Source organism: Chelonia mydas, chromosome 6 (genome assembly GCF_015237465.2).
Source record: "Chelonia mydas isolate rCheMyd1 chromosome 6, rCheMyd1.pri.v2, whole genome shotgun sequence".
NCBI classification, from domain to species: Eukaryota; Metazoa; Chordata; order Testudines; family Cheloniidae; genus Chelonia; species Chelonia mydas.
The window spans coordinates 90,123,667-90,142,729 of NC_051246.2; the positions used below are offsets into that span (position 1 = coordinate 90,123,667).

Genomic DNA, 19,063 nt, shown 5'->3' on the forward strand with positions numbered 1-19,063 from the left:
TATCAAGGAATGTCACCTTTTTTTTTTTTTCTTTTCTGGTTGTCTGTGACCTAAAATCTATGTTGATAGCCCTCTCAGCTCTTAATTGTTAAATCCTCCAAAGTTTTCTTCCCAGATGTTTTAATTAAAGTGAGAATAATTTGTTTCTCTTGTCAGGTTTTATTTTCTTGTTATCTGTGATTGTGTAACTGGAAGGCTATGAACTATTGTGATGATGAGATTAGTTTTTAATGTAAAACACCCACAGGACAAAATACATTCTTACCCCACTTAAAAAAAAAAAAAAAAAGCACAAGCCAATATCTCTTTCTGTGCCGGTTATTCACAGAGTGACAAGAAATCTTGATTTCTGGAGAAGTTCAACTGTGTTTCTCCCCACCCACCCCCCTCCAGGCTAGAAATCCTACTAATGCTAATAGGCTAATGAAAGTGGGGCTATTGAAGGGCTTCAGCTCAAATGAATTTTTATCAGACACAGTGGCTGAGTTTCTTTATTTGGGAGCTATTTGTGGATGGACAGATCTAGAAAACATCATCGGCTTCTGAAGTGTTCAGCAGAGCTCCCTGTGAGCGCATCTACTGTAGAAATAGCTCTTTGAACACAGCTCTACTGCACTGTTTCCAATTTTAGACCTTGGAGATCTCTTCTTCAGGCTGAAGAAACATTTGACCGTACTCCGACACAAACTACAGTGCAAAAGGAGCTGTTTTTGAAAATGGCTCAATTCAGTTGTGCTCAACTTGGGTTCTGTTGCACAGCTTCTAACAGAATTAGGCTAAAGAGCAGTCACAAACTGTTTGATCATAGTTCCTTGGATACTTCTAACACAATTTGTCCTTGTAGGTGTTGCTACTTCTACTCAAAATGTGAGTTTTGTAAAGGTACCTACTATGTAGGATTCTTGCTCCTGCGTGTTGGCTCTTTAGTACAAGGCTGGCAGAACTTTCTTAGCTCTTTGGGGTTTCTTTTACATTTGAGGGCAAGAGTAGCTGAGTGCAGAATGAGCTAGGTATCTTCCTAGTCACCATCTGCCAGCCTCTGCAGAGAAAATGCTGCATTCTGATTCTGCTAAAATGATCAGCAGCAATTTAATTGATGTGACCACTCAAATGATCAACTTAAATTTCAAAGTTAATTGGCCTCAATGACTGTTCACTCCTGTCAGAACTACTGTTTCAGACAGTTGGCAGGAGGGTGTATCTTCACTAGGGAAAAAAGGAGTTGTTAATGCACCTTCAGCATATAAGAATGGCCATGCTGGGTCAGACCAATAGTCCATCTAGTCCAGTATCCTGTCTTCTGGCAGTTGCCTCTGCCAGGTGCTTCAGAGAGAATAAACAGAACATGCAATTTTCAAGTGATCCATCCCCTGTCCTCCGCTCCCAGCTTCTGGCAGTCAGAGGCTAGGGACACCGAGACTATGGCATTGCATCCCTGACCATCTTGGCTAATAACCACTGATGGACGTATTCTACACGAACTTACATAATTCTTTTTTGAATCCCGTTATAGTTTGGGCCTTCAGTACATCCCCTGGCAAAGAGTTCTACATGTTGACTGTGCATTGTGTGAAGAAGTACCTCTTTTTGTTTGTTTTAAACCTGCTGCCTATTAATTTCACTTGGTGACTCCTGGTTCTTGTGTTACGTGAAGAAGGAAATAGCACTTCCTTATTTACTTTCTCCACACCATTCATGATTTTATAGACCTCTATCATATCCCACTTTAGTCATCTCTTTTCTAAGCTGAAAAGTCCCAGTCTTTTTAATCTCTCCTCAAATAGAAGCTGTTCCATATTCGTAATCATTTTTTGTTGTCCTTCTCTCTATCTTTTCCAATTCTAATGTATCTTTTTTGAGATGGGGGCAACCAGAACTGCAGGTCGTATTCAAGGTGTGGGGGTACTGTGGATTTATATAGAGGCATTATATTTTCTGTCTTATTATCTATCCCTCTCCTAATGGTTCCTAATATTGTTAGCTTTTTTGACTGCTGCTGTACATTGAGTGGATGTTTTCAGAGAACTATCCATACCTTTTTCCTAGTGAAGACGCACCCACCAAATCTATTAGCCTTGACTCATGTTTTCAGTGTTCTCTTCACAACCATAGTACTAGAAATATCTCTTAAATGAAATCCTAAATTCTGGAACAATCATTTGATGACTGTCATATGATGGATATCACAAAGCAAATAATGGTTATGAATAAGTTAATCGAAAGTTTTCACGCTAATAAATTTAAAATACAGCCTGTATCTTAAAGTTTACAATGTACAAGTCAGTCACTAATTTGTTTTATTTTTTCAAACCTCTGACCTAATGTTTTGTTTTTGTTTTGTTTTTCTGAAAGAATTAGAGATGTCAGAGGGGTAATTTTTAATCCGTAAACTAACAGACTGACTTGTGAGAGCTCAATTAATTTGATCTAAAAGTAGATGATTCTGCAGAAAATAGTTGTATCAATATGTAACAGATCTAATCGCGCCTTTAAGTACAATGCTGGCTGTGCTATGGAACAGCTATGATTTTACTACTGTCTCCAAAAGTACAAAATCTACAGGCCTTTGATTCCTACTGAAAACGTGGGTTGTTGAGTTAAACGTTTTTGTTAATTTGTGTCAGTTTCCTTCTTGAGCTTCAAACTTGTTTACTTCCAAAATAAACTACATGATGGCAAAACAATAGCAAAGCAAAAAGGTGAATAATTCTTCCCTGTATGGCTCTGGTTCAGTCACTTCTGAGATACTGTGTTCAGCTCCATATGCCAGAGAGGTATTAACGCTGTAGGGAGCTCAGAGAAGAGCAACAGAATAGTCAGGGACTCAGTGAAATTAATTTGACCAAAGAGCGAAAGTATTCATAATTAATAAGTGGTGGTACAGTTGAGGCGTGTATCTAAGATGAGAAGAGAGCAGAATGTCTACAAATATTTTCCTGGTGTTTACATTCTCCTTGGAGAACTTAAAGTGTAGTGTAACAAGGAGTAGTGGGATGAAATGAAGGGAAAAATCCAAGAAATATGAGAATTTTGACAGTGAGACACATCAGGTTATAGAAACACCACCTCAGCGGAAGTGTCGCCTCAGTGCATGGGATAGTCAAACTTAGAGTACACAAAGTGCACTTTAAAGTAAACGGTAGGGAAGAAGTGTGCACTAGAAGAAGGGTTGGTTACAGGAGTAAGTCTCTTCCCTCTGTCTATAGTTTAGTAATCCATTCAGATTTAGCCACCCACACTGGGAATTCCAAATAAGGAATCTATGGGCCTGCACTATTTCACTGTTACCCAGATGTGAGGAGGACTACTGAACATGTGCTTTCTCTTCCCCTTGGAGACAGCATATCAACAATATGACCTGAAGGCTCTTTGCTAAATAGCTAATATGGCTTAGTTGCCACTAGAGGGCAACAGACAATGTTAAAAATCACATTTATTCTGTTTTTTTAGAACTGGGGAGCCTTACCACAGCAAACCTAATGGAGAAGGTTCGAGGCCTGCAGAACCTGGCTTATCAGCTAGGGCTGGATGAATGTAAGTACTATACACGTTCACTAATGGCTCCATAGTGAATTTCCTCATTTCAAGGATTTAACTTGCTCTATCCAGATCTGCAGTTCTCTATACCTAGAAAAGTACATATATTTTTAGGAGTTGCAAACGTATGGAAAAACAGCAGCAGTGCATTAAGAAACCCTTCTCTGGTAAGAGGAGTACTTTATTTTAATGTCATTACACAGTTGTCTAAAACATGTCTGTTATAGGCACATGTGAGTTAATGTTGCAGGAACCTCAAGTTTAAAATTTCTCAGCCTTTGTGGATTTCAGCTTCCATCCTGATGTTGCATTAAAGCTTATTCCTGTGGTAAATGTATTACCGTGTTGTGTGCCTGCACACTCTTCCACAGCTGCCTCTGCTGCAAAATAATGAGAAGGGAGACTGCTTGTCCACCTTATACTTTACACCTGCAGGGGCAACCAGTCAGAGGAGATACAGTAGAACCTCAGAGTTACAAAAACCTCGGGAATGGAGGTTGTTCATAACTGAAATGTTTGTAACTCTGAATAAAATGTTATGATTGTGACGGGTTCAGTCACAGAGACCCCCTTGGGACTGTCACCTGACGTGCTGAGTTTACCTCAGAGCCTGTTTTCCCTGCCAGCTTTGGACTCCAGAACCCTGCCTTGTTGAGCCAGACACACTAGCCTGCTGCAACACAGAACCAGGTCTGATCCATGCCCCCCAAAGCTGCAGACTTTAACCAAAAACTGCTCACCAGGTCACCTATCTCCAGCACCAAGACACCGAGTTCCCAATGGGATCCAAACCCCAAATAAATCTGTTTTACTCTGTATAAAGCTTATACAGAGTAAACTCATAAATTGCCCTCTATAACACTGATAGAGAGAGATGCACAGCTGATTGCTCCCTCAGGTATTAATCACTTACTCTGGGTTCATTAATAAACAAAAGTGATTTTTATTAAGTATAAAAAGTAGGATTTAAGTGGTTTCATGTAATAATTGACAGAACAAAGTAAATCACCAAGCAAAGTAAAGCAAAAACACGCAAGTCTAAGCCTAATACATTAAGAAACAGTTTACAGGTAAAATCTCACCCTCATAGATGTTCCAATAAGCTTCTTTCACAGACTAGACTCCTTCCTAGTGTGGGCCCAATCCTTTCCCCCGGTACAGTACTTGTTAGTTCCAGCAAACGTCTTAGGTGTAAAGCAGGGGCTTTCTCATGACTGGCAGCCCCCTTTGTTCTGTTCCACCACCTTTTATAGCTTTGGCACAAGGTGGGAATCTTTTTCCTTTGGGTCCCCACCCCTCCTTATAAATGGAAAAGTACCAGATTTAAGATGGATTCCAGTATCCGGTGACATGATCACATGTCCTGTGAGACCCCTGTGTGGGCCAGCCTCCATACTTCCTTGGCTGGCCCACATGTACACAGAAAGGTTTGTAAGTAAACAGAGCCATTTACAGCCAATTGTCCTAGTCAGTGGAAGCCATCAAGATTCTAAACCACCATTAATGGCCCACACTTTGAGGTACTATTGTAATTATGCAGAGTTGTACTTCATATTTCTAGCTTCAGATACAAGAACGATACATGCATACAAATAGGAGGAATATATTCAGTAGGTTATAACCTTTGCTATGATACCTTACAAGAGACCTTCTGCATAAAGCATATTCCAGTTACATCATATTCACACTCATAAGCACTCTCTTCCCATGCGTGATTTTTTTTTTTAAACATTTGGGCAAATTCCATTGGCTGAAAGAACTGGGGAAGTTGAGAGAAATGTTCCTGTCTTCAAAAAATCATGATTTTTAACATATGTAAGAACTTCCAAATTAAGAACCGCAAACATTCAACTAGAATCTCCTATTGGGATCAATTGTATCCCCATGTGATCACACCTGTAGTTTAACTTCATTGGACAATTTTTGGGAGCAAGGGGTGGCAGCACAATTCACTTCACGGGTACGTCTTCTGGATGTACGACCAGGGCCTTCTCCTTTACCAGCATTGATGTTAGGTATTATTTGTGGTACAGACTTGCAATTTATTGAAAAATGATTTGAGGCATAATTGAAAATTGTTTCACCGTGAATGGTGGTTTGAAGCTTGCAAACTGCGCACAGTATGGATAACATCAAAGTTTCTAGACTAGCAGTTTCCAACATGACTGAAATGTGAATTTTCTGCATTGTGGGTGTTTTTTTTGTTTTTGTTTTTTTTTAAATCACCAGTGTTTTAGGTATAAAGCCAGAGCTCAAACTATGGTCTGCTGCGCGTGTGTTAACTTAAAGTGAAGCTTTTAACAAAGGGCACAATACTCTCCTTGAATTATTTTCCATTAAATCCTTAAACTGGATTGAACAAATGGTGGTGATTAAAGTTTGTTAAATACAGCCACCCCATGAATTTGAAATACTTGCAAAAGCTGTTTATCTGGGGAGAAAGTGTTCTGTATGTCTGAATGACTCTGAGTACCATGGAGCCTTTTCTGCCTGTAGCTCAGAGATGGGCCACTGAAAACCTTTAGTGGGCAGTATGTTTTTTAGGAGCTACATATTGTTAGGTCAGTGCCCCTATGTGGGTTGTAGATAGTGTGGATCAAACCTGGGCGATCTGGAGCTTAATTCATCAGCTTCCACTACCTCAGTTAAAAGACCCAGATATCTTAGCCAAGGCTGCAACAGAGTCCTCAATCCCTATTTGGCCTAATCACCACGAGAGGGGGACAGAGTGCCACACCGTGTAGGCATAGTTTACAATTGCATTAGTCAGATTTTTTTTATTATAATACAGCATGTTCAAATACAATTAACTGTTTAAAAAACAAAGTGTTTATAAAAGCCCCTTACAGTGCAGCCTTTAAATGGGGGTGGAAGGAAACAGTTTAAACATAATCTTTCACAAACCTTTTTTTAGTATGCAGAAGACTAGGGGATTAATAAAATGAAAACATCAACAATAAAAACATCTTAATGTGTTTTCTCTGCCATTCACAGTCTTTGCCTCTGCTCTGCTCCCCTGTGGCAGAGCTCAGGAGTAGGAGCAAGAACCCATGAGCCAGGTTGCAACACCACTGAGGTTTGGCTTGGCTGCCCTTCTGTCATGCCTGTTGGGAAGTAGTTACTGCCCCTCTATTAGCAGAGATGCACCCTGAACTGCCGATGGCCAGGGGCCAATCAGATTGGCTGTGGGAGCTGGGAGCCAATGGGAAGGAAGGAATCAAAACTGGGTGGCATAGGGTGAAATCCCTTCCTTGAATGAGGTGGGTAGGCTGATGAGTGGCAGTGTGACCTGGCACATGAGCTCCGACTCCCATTCCCCCTTGACACAGGCTCCAGCTCTGTCCCATGCCACCCAGCTCTGGTAACTTCCTGCCCATTGGTTGAGGTATGCCTTGCCCCTGCTCACTGCTTGGCTAGAACCTAATTGGCTCTCAGCTCCCAAAAAATCAGCCGATGTGGAGGCAGTAACTGGAATTGGGTGCTGTGGGGGAGGAGCCACAGCTTGTGTTGATGGGGAAATGGAGTGAAGTGGAACCGTATGAGGCAGCAGCAGCTTTACTCAGAGACTACACTCCTCAGCCAGCCGGATCACTCTTTATTTTTTTCTGGAACTGAGAGTCCCATCTGAGGGCAAGCTAAATAAAGTGATCTGAAGGGTTGGATAGGGCTGGAGGGCTGGATGGAGCTCAGAGGCTGAAGGTTGCCCACCTCTGTTCTAAGTGCTAATGTAATACAAATAATTAAAAGAAATTAGTACTGTGCTCTGAACAGTTTGGAAGAGGTGAGTTACATCTTTTTGCTCAACTGGCTTATAAAATCCAAGGATGGGACTGATCTTTAAAAAAACAAACCCAACATAACTTGTACTTTATCTAGTGGTGGTCTAGGATTGAAGGGTCTTCTTCCCTCATGTACACTTTCATTCGTCCATCCTAGGGCTTATGTTTTATAGTACAGTCAACAATACTGCTAAAGACCTTTACAGATCCAGAATATTCTGTGGTAGTAAGTTGAGAAGCTTCATGTAGCATTTATCCTCCTTCCTATTTTTTTTCAAATGATCTTTGAGGTCCAACCCAGTGCTTCTATGAATTACCTGGCAGGGCCAGTAATAAACATTACTAAATGGTGTGGCAGGAATCACTAGTTGATGCTGTTGCACAAAGTCTTAAAAAGTTTTTTCTTAGTTTGCCAGCCAAGTTTTAGTCTCAGAAGGAATGCTCTGGTGGTGGTTTCTGATTCAGATTGTTTGGGAAAACTGTGACAAGCAGCAAGTGAGTTTCTATTTGTTAATGTAACTAGAGTCAGTTTTCAATGCAGGTTTGTTCCCTGGGAGCCAGGCACTGGGTTTTGGGTGGAGATTCATGGGATTGCCTGGATCCCATTTGACCATCTCTCTTCCATGACTGGTGTGTGTGTAAATAAAACAAGTTGCACTAAGAATGTACTTGGGTTCCATGTTGCTGATTTCTCCCCATATTAGGAATCCAAACAATACCTTCTCCTACTGCTGAAGTGTAGCCATTCTTGACTTTCTACACGCCTAATTAACTTGTGGAACTCACTACCATATGCTGTTATTGAAGACAAAGCTTGCCAAGACTCAAAAGATTGTCGGTATGGTTAATGGGGAAATTCTGTAGGTGTTACCTAGGGTCTTTTAAAAAACTGCACAAGCAACTGCTGCCTCGAATTAGGAGCAAAATTCTTCCTTATAACTTTGTTAATGTATCTTACATGTTTCTCTGAAGCCTCTTGTTGGAGACGTGATAACTGGCCTAGTTGGATCATTGATCAAACTGGACACAAGTGGTCTTAGGAAATGCCACTACTGTCTAATACCCCTAGTCCATTGCTACACAACAGAGAAGGACAAAGTGAAGAATCCTATATCTTTAAAGTACAAGGACATTTGGGGAAGCAGAATGTTACCTAACCTGCAGTGACGCTGGGACATCACCGTTAACACTTGCAAAAAGGGTCTTAGGTTCTCAAATCTTTAGGGGTTGGACACATTTCCAGGTGTGTGTAAAATGGGGATGCTGTGACTTCCAGTGTTTCACTTGGGGGTGCTGTCAGTTTCAGGGATGATAGGGTAGGGGATGGACAGAGGGGACTCTTACCTGCCTGCACTGAATCTCGTATTCCCTCCAAAGAGTCTATTCCTCTAGTTATCCCTTTTAGTGAAAACTACTTGCTGCCAGCCCCCACTCCTTTTCCTCTCTGCAGGAAGCTGCCAAGGAGGGTAGTACATTTCTCTGGACAAAGCTGTAGTCTTGGAGTCTGTCCTGAAGAGCATGCTGTCTCCTGAAAAAAGCTACTTCCTTGCGGAAATGGGACTACTTAATTGCTGTACTGGGAGCTACAGGAGAGGATTTATTCTTGTAGAGGGGAAGAAGCTAGTGTTATGGGGCAGGATCACATGTTGGGAGCAGGGAGAGTGGTAAGAGACCAGCATGAGTACAGTTGCTGTCAATACCTCAGTGCTAGTTTATTGAAGAGAAGGACGTCCATTCTTAATGTGTCAAGCGTTAAAGATTGAGCCAGCAGCTATTGATTTTGTCTTTACTGAAAGGTGGCTCCTCCAGCCGCATAGCAGTCCTAGCACTGTGCTGGGACATTGGGATAAATACCAACCAGAAGGAAGAGTGTCCCCCACTAGAGTCATTCCTACCACTGTATGCTGCAGAGTGCCCTCTAGCACTGCATTAGGGTCTACGGATTCAGAGTGTCACTTTGAGTCACCATAGTCCATGTCACATGTAGACTTCCATGGAGGTCTTTCTGTTTACTTTGGGTATTCATGGAGATCCACTGGCCATGGTGTCTGTGTTGTCTCCCATCCATGTGCAGACCCAGATAAAATAAGGAGAGAACAGAGTGAATTGGAAGATTCATAGTAATTCATCCACTTGCTTAGAAAATTAGTTGTGTAGTCTTGCATCTGCCTTTGCCTGCCTGAAGCCCATAAAGTACTGTGCTGTAACTTGCACCGTGCCAAGAACAGCAAAAATTTAAAAATACAAAGTGCTTAGCCCTGTGGCTCCAGAACACAACAGAGCAGACCCCTCCCCAACCGCTGCTGGAATGAGAGTTGGTACATCCACTCCTGTTGGCAGGAGTACTGGGTTCAGCCTATCACTGTTTCGATCATAAAATATCCCCTACAATATTAGCTACCAGGCAAACCTGGGCAAGTTTAGCTAGAAAATTTAAATTCCATCTCTTCTCACATATTTATGCTGTACTTTGGAGCAACCCCTTGTTGAAAAGTGACAAGAAACTGTTAATGGGGAGAGAAGGGATGGATAAGGGGAAATTTGGGTGTCTCAGTTGATCTCAAAGGATTAGTCTCTGCCATTCCAAGCACTTCAACAACAATACAACCTACCTGGTTCAGCTGCATGGCGCTACCTGCAGTTTAAGCATTTATTGAAGGACGTTTTGGGCCTATTGTACTGGGAGCCCCAGAGAATCCATATTCTAGTGGAGAGTGTTCCATACTTTCACCCGACCAGCTACAGCCTGTTACGACTTCCTGGCCCAAAAGACCCTCCCTAATTTAGATTGCCTCCACCAGGCCTGGAACAAAGATTTGTGTACGTCCTTGAGCCCTAACCTATGGGGAAGTGCCCTGCAAAAAAAAAAACCCAACTCTACAATTGATCTACAATGAAGGCTGATTCAGCAGAAGATTATATTTCGTTCACCCCGGCCCCTGCATAAGTTATAATGCACGGGCCTTTGCCAAAACAGACAGCTGCTGGAGGTCCGAGTCTCCCAGAGCCACACTGGCTCACATGTTTGGGGCTGTCTCAGGATACTGTCCTTTTGGTTAAGAGTAGACAAGAGGGATTCATATGAATCAATACCTCTTAAAAATTACTTTCCAGTACTGTTTTTGGGATGTATCCTATCATCTTGGGAACACTTCAGTGCATGGAGAGCTTGGTTCTCTAGAGCAGGGCTTGTAGCCAAATGATTTGTATTGCTTAGATGGAAGAGCAGATGGCCTCCGGGGATGGAAGCTTAGCACAGCAAGTTGGCTGACCTGGCAGCTAAAGAGCAGGTAACGTCCCCAAGAAGAGGGACCTCAAAGAAATTTGAAAAGATTTGGTCTGGCCTCTGATGGAAACTGAGATGTCCCTCTCCTTGACCCACCCTTCCCTTTTCCCCCTCCCTTCCCATTCCTCTTTTAAGACCATGTGTTTTGGGTGGAATTAGAGGTAATTGTGAATCTGTAGTGAGTAGAGTTGAGAAGTGCAATATGCTGGAGGCATTGACTCGTGCCGTCACTCTCACCCCCTCTGCCTGCCCAAAGGAGACCCTGGTGGCCTCAACATCTCTGGGCCAATGTGATTATGCATATATCTTCACCCTCCTATTTTGACTGTACTAACTATGCCATAAACTTTGTCGGGGGAGAGGGTTCATGGAGGAACTTAGTATCTACAGAATAGAAAGAGTACTGCTGGAACATGCTGTTTATTCACAGTCACTGTTGCATAATGGGTTGATCTACAGCAGTGCAGTGGGAGGCTAGGGTGAAGAAAGTGTCATCTCTGAGTTTCTACATAGTATCATTACTTTCAACAAGAGTCTTCTCCTTTGCAACTCCTGTTTTCTGCCTCCCTACATCTGTCTGCCTCGCAGCGTCACTCTTCATCTCGTTTCAGCCTTGCCTGAAACCTCTTTCTCCCTTACTCTGTTTATTATTTAACACTGAATTTACAGTACTTTTTGTGCAGAAAAGATTGTATTGCACGCAATAATGATTGAAGCTGATGTGGTATTATTAGACAACAGAATTACCCTCTTTGGACATTTGATTTCTGTAATATGCAGTTAGTTTGACAGGGATTTAATTAGCAAAGATAAGAGGATAAACTCTTTCTGCCTAAAAGTGGATCCGATCTTGAATGGCTCACCTGTGATTTAAAAAATGGCTGATCTGAAATCACATGCAGTAATCCAGGAATTATTGTCCTGTCAATTAAAGGGATTCTGCTCTTGTCACATTTTCTCTTACAGATGCGAACTTTAATGTGTTCAGTTGGTCGCCTGGGGAGAGTGTTGGGTTAATAAAGCTTGCTTTCACTTTGGTGTGTGCAATCATTCTAAACATCACCTTTGGATGGTTGAAAAGAGGTGAAAGGAATCATAGGTCATCTATCGTTTGCTTATATGGCTGCCATCACCATAATGACTGAGAACCATGGTATCTGTTTGAAACAAGAAACCTTGGCCTTCATTCTGATTCTCAATCTCTCTCTCTCTCCATTCCCCTCCCACAATACTATAGATCTGCTGTCTTATTTTAATGCACAGTGGTACGGTGAGAGGGGCTCTTGGACCAGGAAATCACCTTTTCATTTACTGCTCGTCACAGTTAAGATGGTTTACAGGCAGGATTGCTTCTTGGATAGTTCCCACTGGAAGAGTGAGACGACAGAGTGCCAGCTTGAAATTGGCATTCACACATGATCTGTGAATTGGCTAATTTTGACATGTAGTTAGTTAAAAAATTATTACAGCCAGAGGAGTCATGACCTCAACTTTTCATCATCTCCATTGGATTGTGTGCCAGTTTGGAAGTGAAGACGGTATTGGAAGTTTTAATTGTACCTGTGTGATTTATCCTCAGTCAGCTCTTTAATTTCTTCTGGCTGTCTGAGGTTTCCGACATGCTGTAAATTTCTCCAACTTTTTCATTATCTGCAATTTCTTTATGACTCATGAATCGGAGTGGAGAGAGAGTGTGGATTTACAGCAGAGATAAACATGTCCATAAAGTCTGTATCTGTGTCAGTAATTGTACTGCTGTCAGTGACTGTCCTGTTTTACAGGCCTCTCTTGGGAAAGAAACACACTTTGCTACCAGTGGCAGAGAAGTGTTCGCTTTGATTTGCATTAACTTGCCAGGAGATTAGGTTGCAATGGTGGGGATGGAAATTGAGCCTGGACCGTGGTTGCTATTTTTTTTTTTTTTTTTTTTAATTTTTTTTTGGTTTGGTGGATTTTTTGGGGGGTTGTTTTTTTTGTTTGTTTGTTTTTTTGAGCAAGTGGTTGAGTTGCCCAGGAAGTGCTGAAAACAGAGAAAACACACACTGTTCCTGAATGCAAAAATGGGGGAGAGGATGGATACAGTTTGCTAATGTTAACAAATATGATACTGCACATATGCATAAATTGTTCATTCTTACCACAAAGGAAATACAGTATCCAGGTAACCACTGTATCCCCCAAAACTACTGTACATAATGTTGCATGGATGTTTTGGGGGCATTCTTCCTCTGCCTCATGAAGAGTGGAATAAATGTTTCTCAAAGCATCAAGAAAACTCTGGCCAACCCCTCCCCTACCCCACTCTTTTGGGGGAAATGCTGTTGTGAGTCTCAATGGAGAGTATTAATACTGCATCCTAAACCAGCCATTGATGGCTCTTTGCTGACTGTGGGAGGAGATGTGCACGCTCTTGATGTTTGGAAAAAGGAAAAAATCTTTAAAACACTTGTAAATGTGTCAAACATTCAAACTTCTGTCATTTCTCTTCCCTGCTATTTTCTGTTTGATGCCTGTTGTCGCCACTTGTATACACAGAACCTCCTTTTGTTAGTTTTTGTAGTTTGGGGATATTTTTCTGGCCATGGTACGTTAAGATTTCTTTTTTCTCTCAACAAAATGAAAACTGTCTCTCTTTCTGACATTGGTGTATTCTTAGAGTTCAAAGTGACTTCAAAAATGCAGTAGTAAATGCAGCCAGCAGGCCAGATCCCGGCCACTTGATTTATTTATTGTATTGCCCCAACACATTCAGATTCTGCAGAAAGCAAGCTTTCATTTTTTAAAAATAAGGACTTATGGTTATGTAAATAACCTCTAAATGTGCACTGATGTAGGACTGTCTTAGATAGTCTGAAACAACAGCTCAGACTGGAGAGATGTTAAATTCTTCTGTTCATTTTAAATGATTGTTGATTCTGAAGCCTAATGTTGACACTACAGAAGGCAGCTTTTCAAACAAATCAGACACCTTTGCCCATCTGATTCTAGTACCTGAGTGTGCCAGTTGTGTGCACAAATCAGATGATGGCATGCACAGTTGCCTAATAGGTGGCAGAGATAGCAGTGGTTTTAAAAGTACCTTGCATAATTCTTATCACTGAATGATGCTTAGTTAGTAACTTTACTAACTGAAAGCTTAGTTATAAGGGGCGTACTCTACTCATGATCTTTGTGCAAACATCCTACATTTCCCCAGTTTTTGTAGCTGCTGTCCAAGACAGCTGATTTTTCAGACCAGTTCAGGAATCTATAAAGGCCACAGTTAAAAGGTGCCTTAGCCAATAACAACTGTCTTGTCTTGCCCAAGTACTCTATTTTGGACTAGGTGGCAGTAAAAGTATGGCAGAAACCTTGCATTACAATTGCCCGAGCCTTAAAGTCAGTTGAGAAAAAGAGCAAGTCCTACAATCCCTGCTGGAGCTTGGTGGTGGAGGTGGGAGTGTCTAGATCAGAGGTCTCCAAACTCTGGGGCACACCCTCCTAGGGGGCACAGAGGAACTTTCGGGGCAGGGCCCAGGGCAGGGAGGGAGCACGACCCAGTCACACTCCATTCTGAGCGCTGCTCCAGCCCAGCCCTGGCTCCTGGGCCCACCCTCAGCCTCTGATTGTGGTCTGGCTATGGCTCTGCACCCGGCCCTACCCCCAGTGTTGGCCACAGCTCTGTTCCTGGCCCTGCTCCTGGCCCCAGACCTGCCCCCAGCTTCAGCCCCAGCCTTGGCCCCCTTATCCTTATCTGTGCACCCCCACCCTGAGCCATGCCCCTGATGCGGGCCCTGGTTTGGGGACCACTGGTCTAGAGGAAAGACTGATGTCACCTATTGTATTGTGGCTCAGCCTCCTGAGCTATAGCACTGGGATTAAGCTGGAGAAGGGTTAATCCGTTTGCAGCTTCAGTTCTTGTGAACAGCAGTCAGGAATAAATGCTCTGAAGATGAGGATGATCCTGAATACATTAAGGTTCTTAAAGACCTTGGTCCCAAAAGCTGGTCTTGGTTCAAATGGAAAATCAGGCCACCATGGTCTTTGTAGACAAGCTGAGGTCCTCAGATGTGTCTCTGTGGCAGGAGGCCCTGCAAGTGTGGGCTGTGTCCCACAAGATGGTCCTCGCTGTAGCTCACGAAAGCTCATGCTCAAATAAATTGGTTAGTCTCTAAGGTGCCACAAGTACTCCTTTTCTTTTTGTGAAGATGGTCCTAGTAACTTGCCATATATATGTCATGGGAAGGAGAACATGATCTCAGGCACCATGTTCTGACGTTGTATCCTCAAAGGGCCCTCCTGTCACTCGGCCTACTCCACTCACATATTAGCTTCAGAAAAAGGAAGGGGGTGTGGGAAAAAGCTCAGCCAGCTGTTAACTGGTGCCTTTGTTACTGAATGACCATCAAAAATTGGGAGACTGCTCTGACAGGGGCTCTTGGGCCCTTGTGTCTGGTCCATGCTCCCAGTGTCCCTAGTTTCCTCCAGCTTCTCTCCCCTGCCTCTGGCATTTAACCAAGATTTTACCTGTGTTGATCACAGCAGGATTACCTGTATAGTGATTTCCCTAAATTTCATTTTCCTTCAGGTCTTGGTTCTTGCCAGGAGGGAGGAGAGTTTCTTCCCTCACAATAAGAAAAGGAGTACTTGTGGCACCTTAGAGATGCATGCATCCAATGAAGTGAGCTGTAGCTCACGAAAGCTTATGCTCAAATAAGTTTGTTAGTCTCTAAGGTGCCACAAGTACTCCTTTTTTTTTTTTTTTTTTGCAGATACAGACTAACACGGCTGCTACTCTGAAACCTTCCCTCACAATATGGCTAGCTGGACCTGCTTGCAGGAGGGCAGTGTGTCTACTGGATAGGGCATTAGACTGGGACTCAGGAGACATGAGGTTCAATTCCTGGCTTTGCTGCTGGTTTGCTGAATAACTTTGGGCAAGTCACTCCCGCTCCCTGTGACTCCATTCCCCATCTGTAAAATGAGGATAATGATATTGACCTCCTTTGTATAGTGCTTTGAGATCAATGAAAAGCACTGTACAAGAACTAGATATCATCAGTAAATATTCTATCCTGTGTACTGGTCATTGGTGTCTCCTCTCTGCTGCTGATGCCTGCCGCCGTGAAGGAGTAATTTTAAGTCTGGTCTGGGGTACCTCTGCAACCAGAAGACACAGTGGAATGGAGATTTAGTGATGGAATGGGTCTGATTGTCTATTTGTGAGAAATTGAAGAAGCCATTAAATGCTTTTACCAAGGGTTGGAGATAAGGCTTCTTCACAGACCACATGGCCTAAGAGAGTAAATTTATGCTCATGGGGTGGAATGGGCTTTGGTAGGAAACAAATATTCATTTTCCCGTTTTACAGAGATTTAAATAGCTGCTCAATGGCATGTTTGACCAGTTATTTAACTCGGAGATGGTGGTATTGCTCTGTATGCTCTGACAATCCTGCCTTCAGTCCAGCCTCCCTCTCTGCTTTCTTTGAGTCAGCAGTGCTGTGCTCCCCTGGTGTGGGGACTGAGCCGACCTTGGGGGCAGGTACTGGAGTGTTATCTTGCCACTTTTTCTACAATGGATCTTGTGATGCACGCCCAATGCTGTATGGAAAGACTTAGTGGTTTGCCTCTAGCAGAACCTGCCTCTGTTTACTGGTGGTGTTTCCACTTGTTCTGAGCATGAGGTCTTGCAGGAGCAATAACACACATGTTGCCTCACCTTGCATCCACAGTAAGCACAGCCCTGAAGGCCCTGTTTCCATAATGTGGCTGGAGCAAGTCTCTGTGACAGTATCTCTAACTGGCTCATTAACTCCTGAGCGTTAGAACAAGATAAAAATGCCCTAAAGCCTCTTATCTGATGACTGGTGTAACCTGCTGAAAGCTCGAATGCCATTAGTTTAAGTTTGCAATGCAAGTGCCTCTCTTGAGAGTAACGAGCGCTGATTAAACCTGAAGTGTCCCCCGAGGGCTCTACAGCTGTCATGAGGGTGGTGGCTGCCCCCTCCCCGAAAGGGAAATCGGGGCCAGAAGTCCCACTGGGGCAGGCACTCTGTGAACCACCACGTGCCTGCCCCAGCTGTTCCATTTTGCCTAATGAATTGTTTTACAAGGAGAGGCTGGGTATTGTCATCACAAGCTGTCTTCCCTGGGGACAGAAGCCAGCCTGATAATGACTAATGTTAGTGATAGTAATTGAAGTGTGATGGCTCCCCAGGGACTGGCATAGTGCTTATAGCTGTCAGGCACTTGTGGCTGGTGCAGTCCCATGAATGCCTTAGAAACGTTTTTTAATTGCTTGACTTCCATAACTACAGTTTCTGTGTTTTCCCCACATGGAAATAAAGATTTTTGCAAACAAGTAACAGGTCTCTGTGAGACTTTTGGCATTCTGCTCTGATACGGTTGTGGTGGGGCCTGTGCCGTGTATTTCTGCCCCGTCTAGTACTTATATGCATCCTTGCTTCCTGTCTATATGTGCTCTGTCTGTCTATCTAAGTTTATCAATTTTTACCTGTATGTATGTTTAGAGCCCTGCATCTGTGGACTGTGTTTGTGGATCAGATGCGGATACAAATTTTGTATTCTCGCAGGGCTCTATGTATGTTTCCTTTCCTGCCCTGGCCTTGTGTTTACGTAATGCTGATCCCCTGTGCCTGTGGATTGTACTTGACATTACTGAAATATTTCAACTGGATTCCTAAACATCAGGGGATCCCTGAGCCCTGTAATGCAGAGTCAGCTGGTCAGTCGTGCCGTCGTTTGCATTTTGTTGGCTGTTTAAACCTGTATGTAGTGTTAAATGAACAGCCTTTGTGTCTCAGCTAGACTGGTGTTGGGAAACAATAACTTCCCGTGGACTTGGACCGGTGTTTTATCTAGTCCAGTTTCTTGCCTCTGACAGTGGATAGTACCAAATGTCTTAGTAGTTCAAAGAAGCCCATGGTGCACAATTGTGGAATAACTTGCCCCTAGGGGAAGTTTATTTCCAACCCTTTTTGTTATTGTTTGTCTTATGCCAGTAAGCATCACGGTTTATATAACCTTGTGTTTTTTCATTCTATCTGAGGTAGTGGTGGATGTTGTTGTTGTTATCTGTGTATAAGCCTTCTTTGAATCCAACTAAGCTCTTTGTCTCAGTATCATGTGGCTGTGAGTTCTGCAGATATCATGTTTTATATAGTTAACACAAGTGTTTTATTTCCTTTTATAGAGTTTCAGTTTCAGTTTCACTGACTGTCCCCATGGTCTTGTATTATGAGAGAGGGTAGGGAGCATCCAGTCGGACTTACCTGCACCATTCATTATTTTACATACCTTTCTTCATCTCCTCTCTACACTAAATACTCCCTAGTTGTCTTCGGGCAGTTCTACACTTAAGAAGTTGCAGTGGTACAGTGACACCAGTGCTGCTGCACCACTGCAGACATTAGTGAAGATGCTACTATGCCGATGGGAGAGCTTCTCCTCAGTGTAGTTAGCTACCACCTCTCGCAGAGGTAGATTTTATGTCATTGGCAGAAGCTCTCCTGTCGACATAGCACAGTCTACATTGGGGTTAGGTCGGTATAACTACATCACTTGGGTGTGGATTTTTCATAGTTATGCTGATGTAAGTTTGTAGTGTAGACCTGGCCTTAGTCTCTCTTTTGTATGAAAGTCTCTCTAGGCCTCCAATCTTTTTTGTTACCTATTGCTAAACCTCCTTCTGTTTCTTTTACACTCTTTTTGAGATGGGCTGACTAGATCTGAACACGAAATTCTGGGGGAGGATGTACTCTGTAGTGCAGGGGTCGGCAGCCTTTCAGAAGTGGTGTGCCAAGTCTTCATTTATTCACTCTAATTTAAGGTTTCGCGTGCCAGTAATGCATATTAACGTTTTTAGAAGGTTTCTTTCTGTAAGTCTATAATATATAACTAAACTATTGTTGTATGTAAAGTAAATAAGGTTTTAAAAATGTTTAAGAAACTTCATTTAAAGTAAGAAAAAAATGCAGAGCCCCCCCAGACCAGTGGCCAGGACCCAGGGTGTGTGAGTGCCACTGAAAATCATGCCATAGGTTGCCTACCCCTGCTCTAGTGGTATAGTGTTTTCAGTACCTTCTGTCCCAATCTTTATATATGCTAACATGTTTATTTGTTTGTTTGGGTTTTTTGTCCTCCACTGCGTGTCGAAGAGAGGTTTTCATTGAGGTGCTCACAATGACCCCTCCTTCCCCGCCACCCCCAACACACCCTGCGTGGTTACAGTTACATTAGAAGCCAGCAGTGTGTGTGAGTAGTTCAGATTATTTCTTCCAGTGCACGTTCGCTTGATGCAGAGTCAAAGTTCATACACTTTGTCAGCTTTATGCAAGGGCCCATGGTTATCTTGAAACACATTTTTGTACCAGGTTCATTCACTGATTGCCACTGCCTTATTCCGTTTTTGCTCGTTCTATTTCTTGTTACAGTTTGAAGCACCATTAATGTCTGCAGAA

General features: G+C 42.8%; 1 protein-coding gene across 12 annotated transcripts in view; it reads left to right on the forward strand.

The window, feature by feature from the left end:
* The window catches only part of LIN52 (lin-52 DREAM MuvB core complex component), a 66,636-nt gene that overhangs the window by 3,211 nt on the left and 44,362 nt on the right, over positions 1 to 19,063 (forward strand). For 9 of the 12 annotated variants that reach the window (XR_005225554.2, XR_005225555.2, XR_003565484.3 and 6 more), the window contains exon 5: positions 3,451 to 3,534. Coding sequence is in view for 9 of the 12 variants with exons in the window: in XM_007065227.4 (XP_007065289.1) it covers positions 3,451 to 3,534 (84 nt within the window). In the remaining 3 variants the exon portion in view is untranslated. Of the gene's footprint in view, positions 1 to 3,450; positions 3,535 to 3,651; positions 3,676 to 8,020; positions 11,639 to 15,353; positions 17,594 to 19,063 lie in introns of those variants that run through there. The other 3 variants (XM_037900673.2, XM_037900674.2, XM_037900675.2) reach the window with 3 other exon arrangements.